General features: G+C 38.1%; 1 protein-coding gene across 2 annotated transcripts; it reads left to right on the forward strand.

The window, feature by feature from the left end:
- Nucleotides 1-29: 29 nt before the first annotated feature.
- Nucleotides 30-14,782, forward strand: INPP5K (inositol polyphosphate-5-phosphatase K). 2 transcript variants are annotated; one of them, XM_030462534.1, is made up of 13 exons: nt 62-237; nt 2,746-2,853; nt 3,517-3,625; nt 5,886-6,002; nt 6,312-6,484; nt 7,017-7,128; nt 7,688-7,797; nt 8,364-8,390; nt 10,041-10,233; nt 10,455-10,592; nt 10,854-10,937; nt 11,195-11,299; nt 12,321-14,782. In XM_030462534.1, the coding sequence occupies exons 1-13, from the start codon at nt 191-193 to the stop codon at nt 12,417-12,419; spliced, it is 1,422 nt and encodes a 473-aa protein (XP_030318394.1). In that variant the 5' UTR covers nt 62-190; the 3' UTR covers nt 12,420-14,782. The 2 variants fall into 2 exon arrangements, with proteins under 2 accessions (XP_008488891.2, XP_030318394.1); XM_008490669.2 differs by lacking the exon at nt 8,364-8,390 and having other exon boundaries at nt 30-237.
- Nucleotides 14,783-14,894: the final 112 nt, after the last annotated feature.

Raw genomic sequence — 14,894 nt, forward strand, 5'->3', positions numbered from 1 at the left:
CCCCGCCCCCATTACGCGGCCCAATGGGCAGCAGCGCAGGCGGGAACGGGCGGGCGGCGGCTGAGGGGAGTGAGGCGGCTGCGGGCCGGGCCGGACCGGACGAGGTTGGGGCCTCGGCTCTACCCCTCGTCTTCCTGACTGGAACCCAGCTCTTCCTGCCTGGAAACCTGGTGTGTTCGGCCGCAGGGAGATGGAAGCTGCGGGCCAGGCTCAGGGCGGAGCCGTGAGGGAGCTGAGGTGAGAGGGGAGGAGGGGGGGAGCGGCTCTGTGTGAGGCGCGGGGCTGAGGGCGGCTTTTCCGAGTGTGTGAGAAAAGTAGCTAAGTCGTTGCGTAATTAGCTGAGAATTAGGGAAACTTGTGTTTCTTCTTATTAACAGGGAGTTATGCTAATTGGCGATGTTTCGTAGTTACATGAAATCGGTAAGAAAAGCTGATTTTCTGATTTGAAAGCGTCGGTACTGGAGGTTCTTCAGGGAGGTTTATTGACTATTGTTTGGACTTCCCAGAGACCTACTTAGGTTTAATGAGGACAAGGTGCACTGCTCTTGCTATTAACGTACCTAGTGTCTCAAATTTGTCACTTTTTGCGTGGAGGAATTTGCATAGATCCCTGGCTTCTGCTTTTACACTGTTTTGACATTGTGTGTTTGTGTTCTGTTATCTGTGGAGAGTTGTGGTGTCTCGCTCTGTGGGATTGGGCCACCAGAGAAGTCTACTTAAAGGGGAGTAGAGTAGCTGTCTATAGCAGGAAAATTAAAAAACAAACAGAAGAATAGCGAACACTAACATTTGCTTAGAGATATATTAATAAGACTGTGACCCTAAAAATTTATCTGCTATCAAATCATGTCAGGAAGTGGTGACAGTAAATAGTGCCTTCGTTATTGTGGTCGTATTTAGGAATGTGTTTGCAGAAAGCTTGATTCTGTAATATAGTGGTACTGAAAGCTTCAAGAATGGTTTGAGAGGTATCCTCCTCCTTTTGAAGGCTGACATTCTGGCATCAGATGAAAATTGGGATCACTCTTGTGTCCCTTCTGTACTTGTATGGCCCTGTGGAGTAGTCGGGAGTCTCAGTAGACATTTGGGATTGCGTAATGTTGTGGGTTATTTGCGGTGCAGGTGCATGTGTGTTCCTCACTCCTAAGTGTTTCCTGTAGACCTAGTTATAACCTACAGTGAAACCCAGTTATTAAGGACGATCTTTAAATTTTTACAAGTATTTTGTTATTTTGGTGTAAATTCTAGCACTGCAGTCTTTCCCTGTGTTCTTATGAGTAGTGTGGATACTGAACACTCTGAAGACTTAATTTTTTTTCAGTTACAACTGATGACTTCAATATTATTTCAGTTTTGCTTAATCAGTTAATTGCATTATGAAAGTAGTTATTTAGTAATTAGTAACTTCCAAAATTAGTTCTCAAGTGATATGGCTCTGGAAGAATTAGATATGCAGCATACATACTTTTTTTTCCCCCCCTAGGTATTTGTTCTAGAATCACTTCTGTCTGACTTCATTGTAATCTCACAAAGAGAAACTTGGTGAGAGAAATTATTGAGTTGGTCTGCTGTGCAAGGTCACTTTCCAGCTCTTCCACATACATTGTGTGTCACCTTCATCTAGGGAGATAAAAATACGTCCCTAATAATGGGATTGACAATTTAACTATTCCTGTTTATAGGTCCCTGTAAGGACCCTAAGATGGATGGACCATTAAGGGCTTATTGTTTTTAAGACTGTCTGATGTGTAACAAGACTGATGGCAAAGTGAATCTGTTATTAGGTGCTCTGGTATTGAAATTACCATTTTATAAGGACAAATCCTATGACACATGAATGTGTCTGACAGTGCTTTGCTTGGTTTTGGCCAGAAGTGTGTTTGTATGTTCAAGAGCTGGAGCTTACACTTCCACTAGCCTACAGAAGAAGGCACAGGATTGATTCAAATCAACAATAAATTCTTTTCAATCTTGAGCTTATGCAATTAACCACATTAAATCTATTATGAAGAAACAATTCACCGTGTGAGGAAGGATGGGATTGCAGCTTTTGTAACAACCCCTTGAGCGTGGGGGTAATGCTAGGAGTTTTTTTCAGTGTTGCTGTGTCTACGTTTGCCCTTTTGCATTCGAAGCAATGCTGAATTCCACAGGAGTGAAACCTGCTCTGGGAGATCCTTCGCCATTTTTATACTTAGGATTTTAACAAGCTGGTCCTTCAGTGTCTAGTTACTCTTTCCTTTTGAGCAAATGGCATCCCTCAGTGGTGAAGGTGCATGTCAAGATCCAGCAGCCCTCTCTCTCAACGATTTGGAAAGTCTGCACAGCTTGCGCAGCCGGTCTGCCAGTATCAGCAGCACAGCATCCAGCGGCCGCTTGCAGCTCCGCCAGAGAGTAGCCCAGCTCATGGCTTGTGTAGAGGACATCAGCTCAGATGATGAAATTCATGAAGAAGTGTCTCGCACTCTAGATGAAGCTTTCCTCATCTGGGGGAAAAAGCTGAAGGATAAGTGGCAAGAACTCAGGTTTTGTTCTCTCTAGTTGACTGGTTTTGTATTTGTGGGTTTGTGTTTTGGTTTTTTTCTGTAATTCTTGTTAAGAAGTTTCTGATTGAGGAAAAAGTGACAGAAAGTCTTTGTTTTCTGTAGACAGAAGTTCTTTGGGGTATTTAGATGCTCTTAGATTGTTTACTTGTTCAAGTATCAATTTTAGCATTGGTTTTTTGTGATTTTTCTTTGTTTGTAGACTACACCTAGTTACCTGGAATGTGGGCACAGCCTCTCCACCTCCTGATGTCACTAGCTTGCTTCAGCTCAATTCAGAGGGCCCAGCTATGGATATGTATGTTATTGGGTAAGTATATAATAAAGAACTTGCTCTGTAAATTTATTGCAACACTGCTAAGCATCAACAATTTATTGTCTGTTTTGGGAGAACTGTGCAGTTGCTGCCTAGAAGATGGTTAAAATAGCTAAGAGAAAGTGAAGACTAGTTAGTGACTTAGAGCTGATTTATAGCAAGAGAATCTTCTTTCTGCTTCTTGTTTTGTGACAAAATACAGAGTGCCTTTTTTTTCTCAACACAGAAAAAATTGTTGGGTGCTGTTTTATTGGCATATAAAGGCATATATCAAGTTATTATTATAAAAAATTCAGTACATTTTAAAGAAATTGGTACTAGCTTATTAGGCACATTTTGCCATTATAGTTTCTAAACCTGCTTGAAATTTTAAAGACCTAATGGGAAAGTTACTTGTCATAACATATCATGAGTCTAGCATTGTCTTAAGCTCTCTTCAGATGCATATAAACTGCTTTAACTTTGTTTTTCTCGGTGTTAACTGTGCTAGATCTGTGGGAGGGTTAAATTGCTTGTGAGTGAGAAACTGAAGAGCAGCAAGAAATTTGACTTATGCTGGTAGAGATCAGTTAGGATGTTGTCATCTGTGTTCTGAAAGGGTTATGTGAATTCTGTCAAAACTAAGAGATAAAGTGTGAGTAATCTTGATGTATTCAGCTTACAGGAGGTGAACTCAAGAATCACAAATTTTCTGTCTGACTTGGCATTTGATGATCCATGGAGTATTTTTTTCATGACTGTATTGTCTCCCTTGGGCTATATCAAGGTAATTGTTTACCTCTTTTAAGGTGTCACATCAGTGTAGGACAATGTCTTCCCCAGCTCCTTTCAGGTTTTTTTCACCCTCAAACTTGCCATACAAGCTTAGTTGATGGTGTTTTTTCACTTCTATAGGTACACATACATTAGAAATGATTCTTCATCACATTTCTGACATGTGACAACATGTTTCTTGTGGCCACAGTATCTTTTGTTTATAGAAAATATTTTTGCTGTGTGCAATATTGGGGAACTGTATTGTGATGTTTTTAATGTCTGCTTAAGTATCTGCTTTCACTATAAATATCCCAAACAATGACAGAGCGTTTTCTTAGATTGGCAAGGCTTATTCTTCTTTTCCAACTTGTTTACAGTTGAAAATAAATTGCATATATGTCAAACAGAATTTTACTGGGTATAAGTATTTTTCCGAGGACTTTGGTTTAGATTGGAGATCTAGAACATTGTATGGTAGTTTAAATGACATGATTTTTGAGAATATCTGGGGCATTAGATCAGGTAAAATACTAGCTATTTTAGTAATGCTAACAATAAACATAAGATATCTTCATTTTCTCTAATAAAGAGATATTAAAAGCCTTTTGAATGCTGTATTTTGAATGTATTTTTTAAATCAAGCATTGTTTCAGGGTGATTTTGCTGAGATGATTGTATTATCTGCATGCTAGTCAGACGTGGTAGCTTTGGCATTCTTTTAATTGTAATTTTTAAAAAAGCACAACACAAAAGACTCGTAGGGAATTATAAAAAGGAAATAATTGTCGTTCAGTCTAATGTGAGTCATTGCTGATAAACATGCAAACTCTGGCTGCAAGCTGACATTCAGGCCCTGTGTATGGCCAGTTAAAAAGAATTCCTAGCAGTATGCATGGTTGATTTTGAATTCTAATTTATAAATGTGGCACTTTGGCCACTCTAATGAATGGATGCTGCCACCTAATGGTTTTCAGCAGGACTTGATTAGTTCTAATAAGAGGGGACTGTCAGGCCAGGTCAAAATCAAAACAGGCGGTGAGGAGAGCTTATGCTAGGACTTATCTGAGGAGGAGTTGGCTAGGGAGAGGCTGTTGTTAGAAAGGAACAGCCAGCCATTCTTTGCTGAGCTCTGTGACTTCATTCACAGCAGAATGAAATGTAGCAAATAATAAAGCAACTGAAAGATTTTAGTATCTCATGAAAAGAAGAACATTGGTTATACAGATCAGATGTACAAATATTTGTACATCTACTAGTAACTGATACCAGTTCACTGCTCAGTATTTTGTTTGGTTCAAGAACAATGAAAACATTAACCTTTATACTGAAGTCATTTTACTGTCGTAATGTAACAGAGAGGCAGAGAAAGGAGGAATTCTGTTTTAAATTTTGGGCTGAGTTTGTATACTTCTCTGGAAGTCAGTGTTATTCTTAATATTAGATTTTATTCTAATGTAGTCTTTCTAAGGTCATCTACCATAAAAGTGAACTAAATCTACTTCAAAGTCTGTGTTTTAAATTGAATCATTATCATTTAAAGAAATAGTGAATTTTGTTTCTCATGCCAGAAGCATTGTTAAGCTTACAAACTTTTACTGAAGAACATCTTTGTTCGGTTATTTCCAGACACACACACACACAGGAACAAAAAAAAGCCACCAGTATCTTCAAGCTGAAACAGTTCCTTAAGTACCTATTTTGGAAGTGCTCAGAAAATCAGTTTTATAGTCACTGAAAGCAGGAGTTCCATGTGTTTGCAGCTCACTGTTTTTGCAAATGTCTTGGAGTATCTACTGTGCTTTTTAGGCATTTTTATGGCAGTTAGTGATTACCTGTCTGCTGAAGATTTTAGTTTGAAAAACTTACTTGAAAAAAGTTGGAGGACTTCTAGGTGTGCAGCATTGTCATAGTTTGAGTCAGACTCTGAGAGGGGCAGAGCACAGAGGGGTCTGTTCCCTCCCATTCCCTGCTATCAAGCTCAGGCAGACCAGGACCCCTGCTCTCTTTCACCTCCTTCTTGCTTGGCTGCTGCTTCTCTCTGTTCCTTAATTATTAATTACTTGAGAGATTCATCACAACTGTTCATAAGTCTACTCTAAGAATGTATTTTTTACAGCATTGAACTGCACCTGAGTTTACTGCCAGGGTTGGCAAGGGAATTGCATCTCTTCTGCCATGGAGTTCTTCCCATAAAAGCTTCTATAAAGGAGAACAAGGAGTTCTGACCACTTCCCTGGAAATTACCATTCCCTCTTTTGTATCTCTTCCAGCTCTCCTCCATTCGCATGCAGGGATTGCTGCTTCTGATCTTTGTGAAGCACGTCCACCTGCCTTTCATACGGGATGTTCACACCCACTACACACGCACGGGCCTCTATGGATACTGGGTAAGGAGGTGTCTGAGACTTACAGGGATGGTGGTAGATCCCAGCTAGTTTCCTAGTGGGAAAGAGGCTATATGGCTTACTTAAAATTTAATAAATAAACTGTCAAGCAGTGACACCCAATTTTTTGAACCTTTTATGCAGCACAGACTGTAATTTTACCAATTTATTAGCTGATGTGCATGTTACATAGGAAGAAATAGTATTAATTTACATCTAACTAGCAAGACTTGAAAATGTACAGAAGGTGTCAATAGTTACCTTTTCAGATGTTGACTGTGGTTTCAGAGCATGTTGTAATCTTCATACCAGGGGAACAAAGGAGGAGTCACTGTTCGAATGTCCCTCTATGGTTATACAATTTGTTTCATGAACTGCCACTTACCAGCTCACATGGAGAACACAGAGCAGCGACTGGATGACTTTGAGAAGATTTTGGAAATGCAGTTTGAAGGAGAGAATATTCCAAGTACTTTGGACCATGAGTGAGTTGTTCAGACCCTGCTCTGTCTGTATTGGTTTTATCTGTTACAGAGTAAACTGCACCACAGAGTTTCAGTTTTGGAGGCTTCTCATGTGTTACAGCCTTGATTAACGATTTCTGCCTCAAAAAAATTCCCCAAAAATCAGAGCAAAACTTGAGCCCCAATAACAGAGCTTCTGTAATTCTGCAGGAGTTATTTGTATGTCCCACTGTTTCATGTGCCTGAGTCTAAAGACGGTAATAAAATAATTTAGAAAAGGGTTGAAAAAACAGTTCTGTATTTTTTAATTTTAATACTCAAAGAAATGCCACAACTATTTCAATTCCTTTAGATTTTTTGTTTAGCAGCAGGTTATCCCTGTGTAAGATTATTTTTAACTACTTAATGTTTGTGTTTAGAGTGTTCAGATTAAGTAATGTAAGTGATTAGAGCACCTAATTAGTGTAATAGTTTAGGTTCTATTGAATTCTGTCCTCGTGTTAATGGATTCCTATAGATCTTATTTAGTTTTTTGCTTTTCTTTTTTTTGAAGTGTTCTTTTCTGGTTTGGAGACCTGAACTTCAGGATAGCAGACTATGGCATACATTTTGTCAGAGAATCAATAAATAAAGAGCATTACAATCTGCTATGGGAAAAGGACCAGGTATGTTGTTTAATCTCTTTGGAGGTTTTGTTTTTAATATATCCAGACTCAACAGGATAGTTGATCATTGCTTCTTGAGTAACTAATCTCTGACAAAGAACACAAATTCAGAGATGTCATGAGGTGGAAGAAATCTAGCAGTTCCCTCTCTCTCTTCTTGGCCATAAGCCCCAGTTAATTGCAAACTGTTCTGCTTTTTGTTTAATTTCTTGCTCATTTGCAATGCTTGTGTTTGACTGAAGCTTTCTTTGAACTTAATGGCTTGTGAATTGTTCCTCACCTTAATTTCTCCTCCTTTCTTCTTCTCCCAAGAAGTATTTCTAAGAGAAGCTTCTCCTGGAGTTTGTATTGAGTAGAACTGCTAAACAAACAAAATTGTGCAAAGAGTTTTGGCACTAACAAAGAGACACTTCTGAATTTACCTTTCCAATATGTTATACTAACTGATGTGTTGAATTCTTCTTGGAATTCCAATTCTTCTTCCAGTCTCCTTTCCCAGTTGCCCTCTAAGCTCTGACTTTAAAACATAATCTTTAGAAGTTACTTTTTATTCCTGCAGTTAAATATGGCAAAAAAGAAGGAGGCATTTCTTCAGGAATTCATAGAGGGTCCTCTACAGTTTAAACCCACCTACAAGTTTGACCTGTATTCAGAAGTATATGACACAAGGTAAAAGCATAATGAGATTAATTTAGATACAGAATATTAGAGTGAATGTGGGGCTTGATGAAATATCACTATAGTAAACAAACTTGAATTTTCTGAATGTACTGCTTAGCTGTGGCTACTGAGCTATTCTGTTGGGCTCAATCTTGGTCACATCTGAGTAAGGGAATATTTCTGGCTCAAGAAGCCTGCTGATTCCCTGAGGGAAGTAGTGAAACAACCTGTCTTTTTTTGGGGGGGGGAAGGCTAGTTTAACAGAATAAACCAATACTTGTTTATGCCACTTCCTTTTTGTTTTTGTATACTAAAGGTGCTCATTGATCATCAGAAAGGAGAAAAAGGAAAAGAACAATTGCAATTTTTAAATTTCCTTCTCTATTTGAGCATTTTATTTCAATACTGCTGGTATTTGAAAATAAATGTAAATATCTATGTAAAATATTTTAAGTTAAAAATGAAGTAGCTTAAGTTTCCAAAGTTTTTCTCTGTCGCTGAAGTTGTATGTTTCAAAAGAAGGATAAGTTCCTGTTCAAACAGGGGTTTTGTACTGATCTTTTCTTTACTTCCAGGGAGCGGAAGTCCCTGTTTTGGTTTAAGTAAGAAGAAAACTTTGTGGATTTCTTAGCTTTGTAAATATTTCAGAATCAAAACAATGCTAATTCCTGAACTTTAGGTTTGATTTTTATGAAATATTTGAAAATCAGATGACAGCTGATTTTCAGGGATTTTCTGAACCTGTCTGAAAGCTGTAGTGTTATCTACTCTGCTGTTGCACTTAGGATTGGAAGTTTATTCATTTGGATCTAAAGAGATTTTGCTCCCTCTTGAGTGTGAAGAAATATGGGACTGCCAGTAAGTCCAGTTAAGAAAAAAGTACTTATAATAATTCAAACCTAAACATTCTAAGAGTGATTCATAGCCTAATAGTCTGTGTTGGCTCATTTAAAGAACAGAAGGGGTGCTTACACATCCTGTGGAGCTGATCAGTGGACCTCAAGGCAAGCACCCATGGAAAACATGCTTTATTTGAAGCACACAGCATTTGTTACCTTTTGATACTTTTTCAGTATGTATTTTGAGGTTTTCTTTCCCATCTAATATGCCATTTTTTGTAAAATTTGAGTCTTTTAACGTAAGCTGTTCTTTTGGTGTTTTCTTGCACAGCAGAGCAGACATGTGGCAGCTCATAATGATTCCTGTCAGTTTATATAATTACTGGAGTAAGTTGATTATGGCCCCTTATTAATTTAATTTCACCTTATTAAAGGTGACTTGTACATGGGAAGGGGTAAAACAAAAGCATGTTGAATAGCCAACCAAATGACATTTTCAGTTCATGATAGTTTTGATACTCAGAGTTTTTAAACTGACAGTTTTCCTTACACATCCTGCTCATTAACATTTAGAATTCTATCTAGTTCATTCTAATTCCTCTTCCACGGGGTATGATCTTTCCTCCATGCCCATTTGTACACCTACACAGAGAGTTGCTGTTAAATCTTCCTCTCACTACAGAGGGAACCAGAAAAGGATCTTGTCATCTGTTGTTATTGATATGGTATAAAAGGAAACTGAATTGTGATTCCAGTTGAATGTATAGCACAGTTGCTCATTGCAGGTGGAACTTTCCTGATTATGGAATTTTTAAGGCCTTTTGTAATGAGACAGCAATACTTTAGAGACTTGAAATGCAAGCTAGTTCAAGTTAGAGGAACTTTGTATAAAGCAGTAGTGTTCCATGTGTTTTTATTGTAAGCTGACTAAGTTTGTCCACTATTTGTTGTTAAAAGAAACTTGTCCTTAAATGTTTTGAATTTCAGACATCGTTCAGACTCTTCCTACATCTTCCTTTATGCCCCTTTTCTCAGAATAACTGCATTTGAAGCTTGAGGAAGTTGCTGTATTATCTCAGTGTCCTTGCATGGTTTTATGGAATGCTTCAGGAGAAAGTATCATTTCCCGTGTGAAGCTAACACATCAAAATGCCCTTCTCCTCTTCATTTTACTCCTCTCAGAAACTTATGAAATACCTATGGTAAATGGAGTTGAGTTCACATTAGGAAACCTTTAAAGAATACCTTTAAAGTGTATTGAATAGAGCAGTAAAATGAAGCTTGGATGTGATTCCCTTTTATTAATATGTATCTGACCGTATTTTAACTTTGAGTAGATTTTGCACAGTATTCTTAGCTTTTGGCAATGTTTTTTTTCCTCACTTCACTTTCCTTCATCTTACACTTTTTCAGTGAAAAGAAAAGAAAGCCAGCATGGACTGATAGAATTCTTTGGAGAGTAAAAAATCTCTGCCAGCATGCATCAAAGGAAGGCGAATTCTCTGAAGAAGAACAGACAATTTCTGTTACATTGAATAACTATAGGAGTCACATGAACTACGGCATCAGCGATCACAAGCCTGTTTCGGGAACTTTTGGGCTTGAGGTGCTGTCCCAGAAAAAGTTTGTTTTACTGAGTCTTGCCTTACAGAAGCTGGTTTTCTGGACTTTTAAAGTCATAATCTCTGTTTTGTTCTGATAATAGTGAAGGCAACAAACTGCTTTCAGGTTAAGAGTCCCACAGCAGGTGTGGCAGAGAGTAACTTGAAAAGAATAACTGAAAGTCTGACAGACTTCACTGACTTTAAATTCTGTTCCTTTGTCTAGTTGAAGCCTCTTGTGTCAGATCCTTTCATCACACTGAATCCTGAGGGTGAGTGGAGCTCAGAGCATGATGTTCTCATCAGATATTCTGCAGTGCCTGAATTCCCAAGTAGTGCCTGGGACTGGATTGGACTCTTTAAGGTAATATTACAGCATTGTGGCTCTTTACTGTTAGTAAGAGATGGTGAATAAGACTGGAGGAGGTAGCTGATAGTCTTCTGTCATAGGACATTGTGATTCTTGTGCAAAGCTGTCTGAAATCATCATGTATCCTTGGCTGCCATTAGTTTCTGTATGCCAACAGTTTAGCAGCCTAATGTACAAGCTATCACACCCTTTACATTCTCTAAGATGATGTGGTTTTTGTTCTCTTCAGAAGGCTGATGGTTTGCATCTTTGCAGGTAGCTTTCAGGCATGTGAATGACTATGTTACTTATGCTTGGGTGGAAGATGATGAAATTTCTTCTAACAAAGACAGTAAACAAGTAAGCCAATTACAGTTCTTTTGCAGTTTTCCATAGAGTAGTATTCAAGGTCTGTTTGTATCCCCTTCCTTTTACAGGTTCTGACTCTTTCATAGTCAAAGTTAATGGCAAGTCATGCTATTGTTTAAAATCCCTTGCCCCTTCCCTTTCAAGAGCTCAAGGTTTCTTCTCACTTCTTGCTGAACCAAGTTCCCTTGCTAACATGTCCACCATCTTCTTTCACTGTGAGAATTGCTTATTCTTACTCTTGTTGACAGGTTTACATGAGTGCTGCAGAAATACCTGATACGGGAGGAGAATTTTTGCTTTGCTATTACAGCAATAATTTTCAGTCAATAGTTGGTGTCAGCCAGCCTTTTCAGGTAACATATTTGGAAGCTTTGATTTATGGTGGTGGGATTTTTATTTCTTTTGCTTTCATATGCATCTGAACATGGGTGTGTGAAGCTGTCTTAATTCCGGGGGGAAGTGACAGCAGAAGTAAAGGTAAAAAGGATATGTCCTGGCTAAATGTCCCCTAAAAGAATTTGCTGGTATGCCAAAATACACTGAGTAGATGTTACGGCAACATGAAATAAACCAGGTTTCTCTCAGCTATCATTTCTGGGACTTCAGGCTCTCTCAGTTAGGTCCCCAGTTTCTACAAAGATGAGAATTCAATTCAAGTGCCACCATTTCTTGCATTGTAAGTGAACTCCTTGTGCTCTGTTCTGTGGTAGATTTGCACAGAAGTGTTTCATGTATATTTAATTGTTTGAATTCAGGGAAGACAGGACAACTGGAATTCAGGTTATTTGCTTAACGGGTTTCTTTATTTAGTTTCTGAAAGGGTGACTTAACTTGCACAGACCAGATGAAACCAACAAGCGTTGCTTCTTCTACACAAGCATTTCTTGCCCAAAGCATTTTGTTTGTGTATGATTTTCCATGCCATCATGGCTCTGCTAATCTGTTGTAGAATGGTTGAAGTGGAAGTTCTGCATTGTTGGATGGAGGGGTTCTAGGAGCCTAGGGGATAAAGTAGGGGATAAAGTAATGAAAGTTGCTCCCTTGCCTGGTATATTTCAGTGATACTGTTCATATTTTTCTTTCTGTATTGGTGAGTAACGTTGCAGGGCTTAGTATCTATGACAAGCTCTGCAGGATGGTTGTCAGTTGTATGTGCATACAACACACACTTTTTTCATGGTACTTAATGTTTTGATATCAGTTCAGTGGTTTGTACTAGATATACTTTTTTCTAATTTTATAACTGCTGCATAGAAGCATAGTTTATGATATCAGTTTCTAGGAAGTATATAAAACATCCTTATGTATTGGTGCATATAGAGCAACACAGTTTTTCTGATTGTGTTATTTTTTTAACTACTGTTTCTCTTCTAGATTCAGCCTAACAGAACAGTAATAGAAAAAGATCTGACACAGGAAGACAACAGTTGGATGCAGAAACCTGACAATCTGGAACCACATAATGACTTCTGAAGGCAGAAAGGGCATTTAATGGTCCTAAGTCAGGAGTCATATGATTCTTTATGTCTTAGTTATTGCAAACTTTTACTCTTAGAAGATGGAGTAGGATAGTGCAAATAAGACAGGTAGGATTGCTCAGAAACATTGTAAGCTCACAGAACATAATTTATTGTGGAAACAGGTATTTTTATTGTTACAGGGAGAGTAACTCTCTTGCACTGGCTGAAAAGTGTTAAATAGCATCTAGTGAATGCTGTATGTTTTAAGGTGATAGACATTTCTAACCCAATGATTTAACCTAAGATGCAATCTGTAATAGATTTTTAGGCTTGCTCCTTTATTTGTAAAGGATATATTATTTACAATGCCATATTTACTGTGCTATAAATACTTAAGAACCAACTTCCAAATGTTGACTTTAAGTTGAAGTTATTTTAAAAATTATTTATTAGATACAGCTAATCAGCTTGTTTTGAAATTCTTGTTTGACTTCCAAATGTAATCTAGTTGAAACATGTGGCAGTAGGTCACATGAAAACAAATTGTTTCATAGAATCATTTTGGTTGGAAAAGACCTTTAAGATCTTGAAGTTCTTCTTTGGTAGTAGATTCCTTGTTTTCATGGCTCAGCATTAACCAGGATCCCATAATTTTTGAAATCAATTCCTTAGCATAGGTGAGCAAAGCATACATGAAGTACTAGTGATCATGGCAGTAACCCCAATTGTTTTCTGTTGTCATATTGAATCTAGAAAGCTAAAGCCCAATTTAAATACTTCCCTGATACCATTCTGCCACATGATTACTCCACTAATTACAGAGATGATGATAATTGTAGATAGGGAAATTCAGTGGAGCAGATTCTTTCTTATGGCATAATCTGTGCTCCCAAAATTGTAAATATCTCCAATTTATAGCAACTGCTTATGAAAATTTCTGTTTTTCTAGAAGTACTTAGACCTTAATGTATCCTGTGCACTTAACAGTGGAGATGGAATAAGAAACAGTATGTATTTTTTAAAATCTGAAAGGCAGCTAGCTTCAGAAACAGTTTGATTTCTTGATGAGGAAATGGAAATGATTGGAAAGGATTGGAAGGAGGCACCAAGATTCCACAGAATCTCAGACTGCATTGCCAGAAAGAGCACTTGTCAGTCTCCCATGTTCTAGATACACAGCTTTGAGCTACCTGCTGTGTATGGTAAGTAAAGTTAGTTACTAATCATTGTAATGTTGGCTATGGTGGAAAAGAGAAAATTTGGTTCAGGTGGGAAGAGCAAAGCAAAAGATGAAAAGATGTTGGTGTTTTTATGCTGGAATATTGCATTAGAACTGAATGGATTCTTTTTTTCTCTTTTTCTCAAAGCCTTAGTTTTTCTAGGATTATTTTGACATAGAAAGTGACTACCTTGATATGGCTTTTTTTTTTTTTTCAGGTACTTGCTTGTATTATTCACTATATAAATGTGGGATCCAGGCATCTTTGTATACTGAGGAAACTAAACATAGGTCAATGCTTGGTGTTTGGAACTGTTTCCAGTTGTAAACAGTGAGGGTGGGGTCAGAGGATACTGTGTTCATTACACAGATTAAAACTGCCTTGAGATTTACAGTTTGTACATTCCTGTTTGTTACACTTTGGAACAACATTAGAAACACTTCTCACATTTGTACCAGTCTTGCAATAATTTATTTTGCACTGAATCTTTCAGATACATGACTTTTCGTGGCAGTTAGGGCATGAGACCAATCCTTACTAAATTACAGGGAGCTGGCTGCTCTTGAGTTGTACTCTTTTTGTGCTTTTACTTCTGTAACTGTATTACCATACTCCATGCAAGGAGACTCTATGGAAAAGTCAAAGAAGAGTGGTCTTTGAATTCCAGACCACAGCTGGCGACTTGTGGACCAAGATCCAGTTTCTTACCCGGGTGGACCTGCTGTTCCTCAGCAGCTCAGAGGGGGAGCCAAAGAGCCGCTTTTCAGAGGCAAGAAACTCAAGATAGTTAACACTGTGGGAGAGCTGATAAACCTCTCAATCACTGGACGTAGAAGCTGCAATTCTTAAACTAATCCTTTGAACTACAGCACTTAACTGAAAATGCCCACGGCAGCTCTGATTCAATCTGCTTGTGTGTCAGTAGGATGCAGCACAGAACTGTGTACTTCTTTCTTAAGTATTCTGCACACAGTAGCACTTTTGTTTACTACTGTTACCTACGGTAGCTTTTCAGACTATTCCATGACTTGTTATGAAGCAATTTCTGATGAAATTATCTTTCATAAGGCACCTTTAATGGGATGTTATAATCACTGGAAATGTTTTTATACTCGTGTTTTCTTTATGTACCTCTAAAATAAATCCTGGCAGTGAAGTGTTCTAACACAGCCTCTGATAATTTGAGAACGGACACATTGTTGTGGGTGGGGAGGATGAATTTGTGCATGGTGACCTTTCTCCAATAAACTTCGGTCATATTTAATGTG

The sequence above is a fragment of the Calypte anna genome, chromosome 19, assembly GCF_003957555.1.
Source record: "Calypte anna isolate BGI_N300 chromosome 19, bCalAnn1_v1.p, whole genome shotgun sequence".
NCBI classification, from domain to species: Eukaryota; Metazoa; Chordata; class Aves; order Apodiformes; family Trochilidae; genus Calypte; species Calypte anna.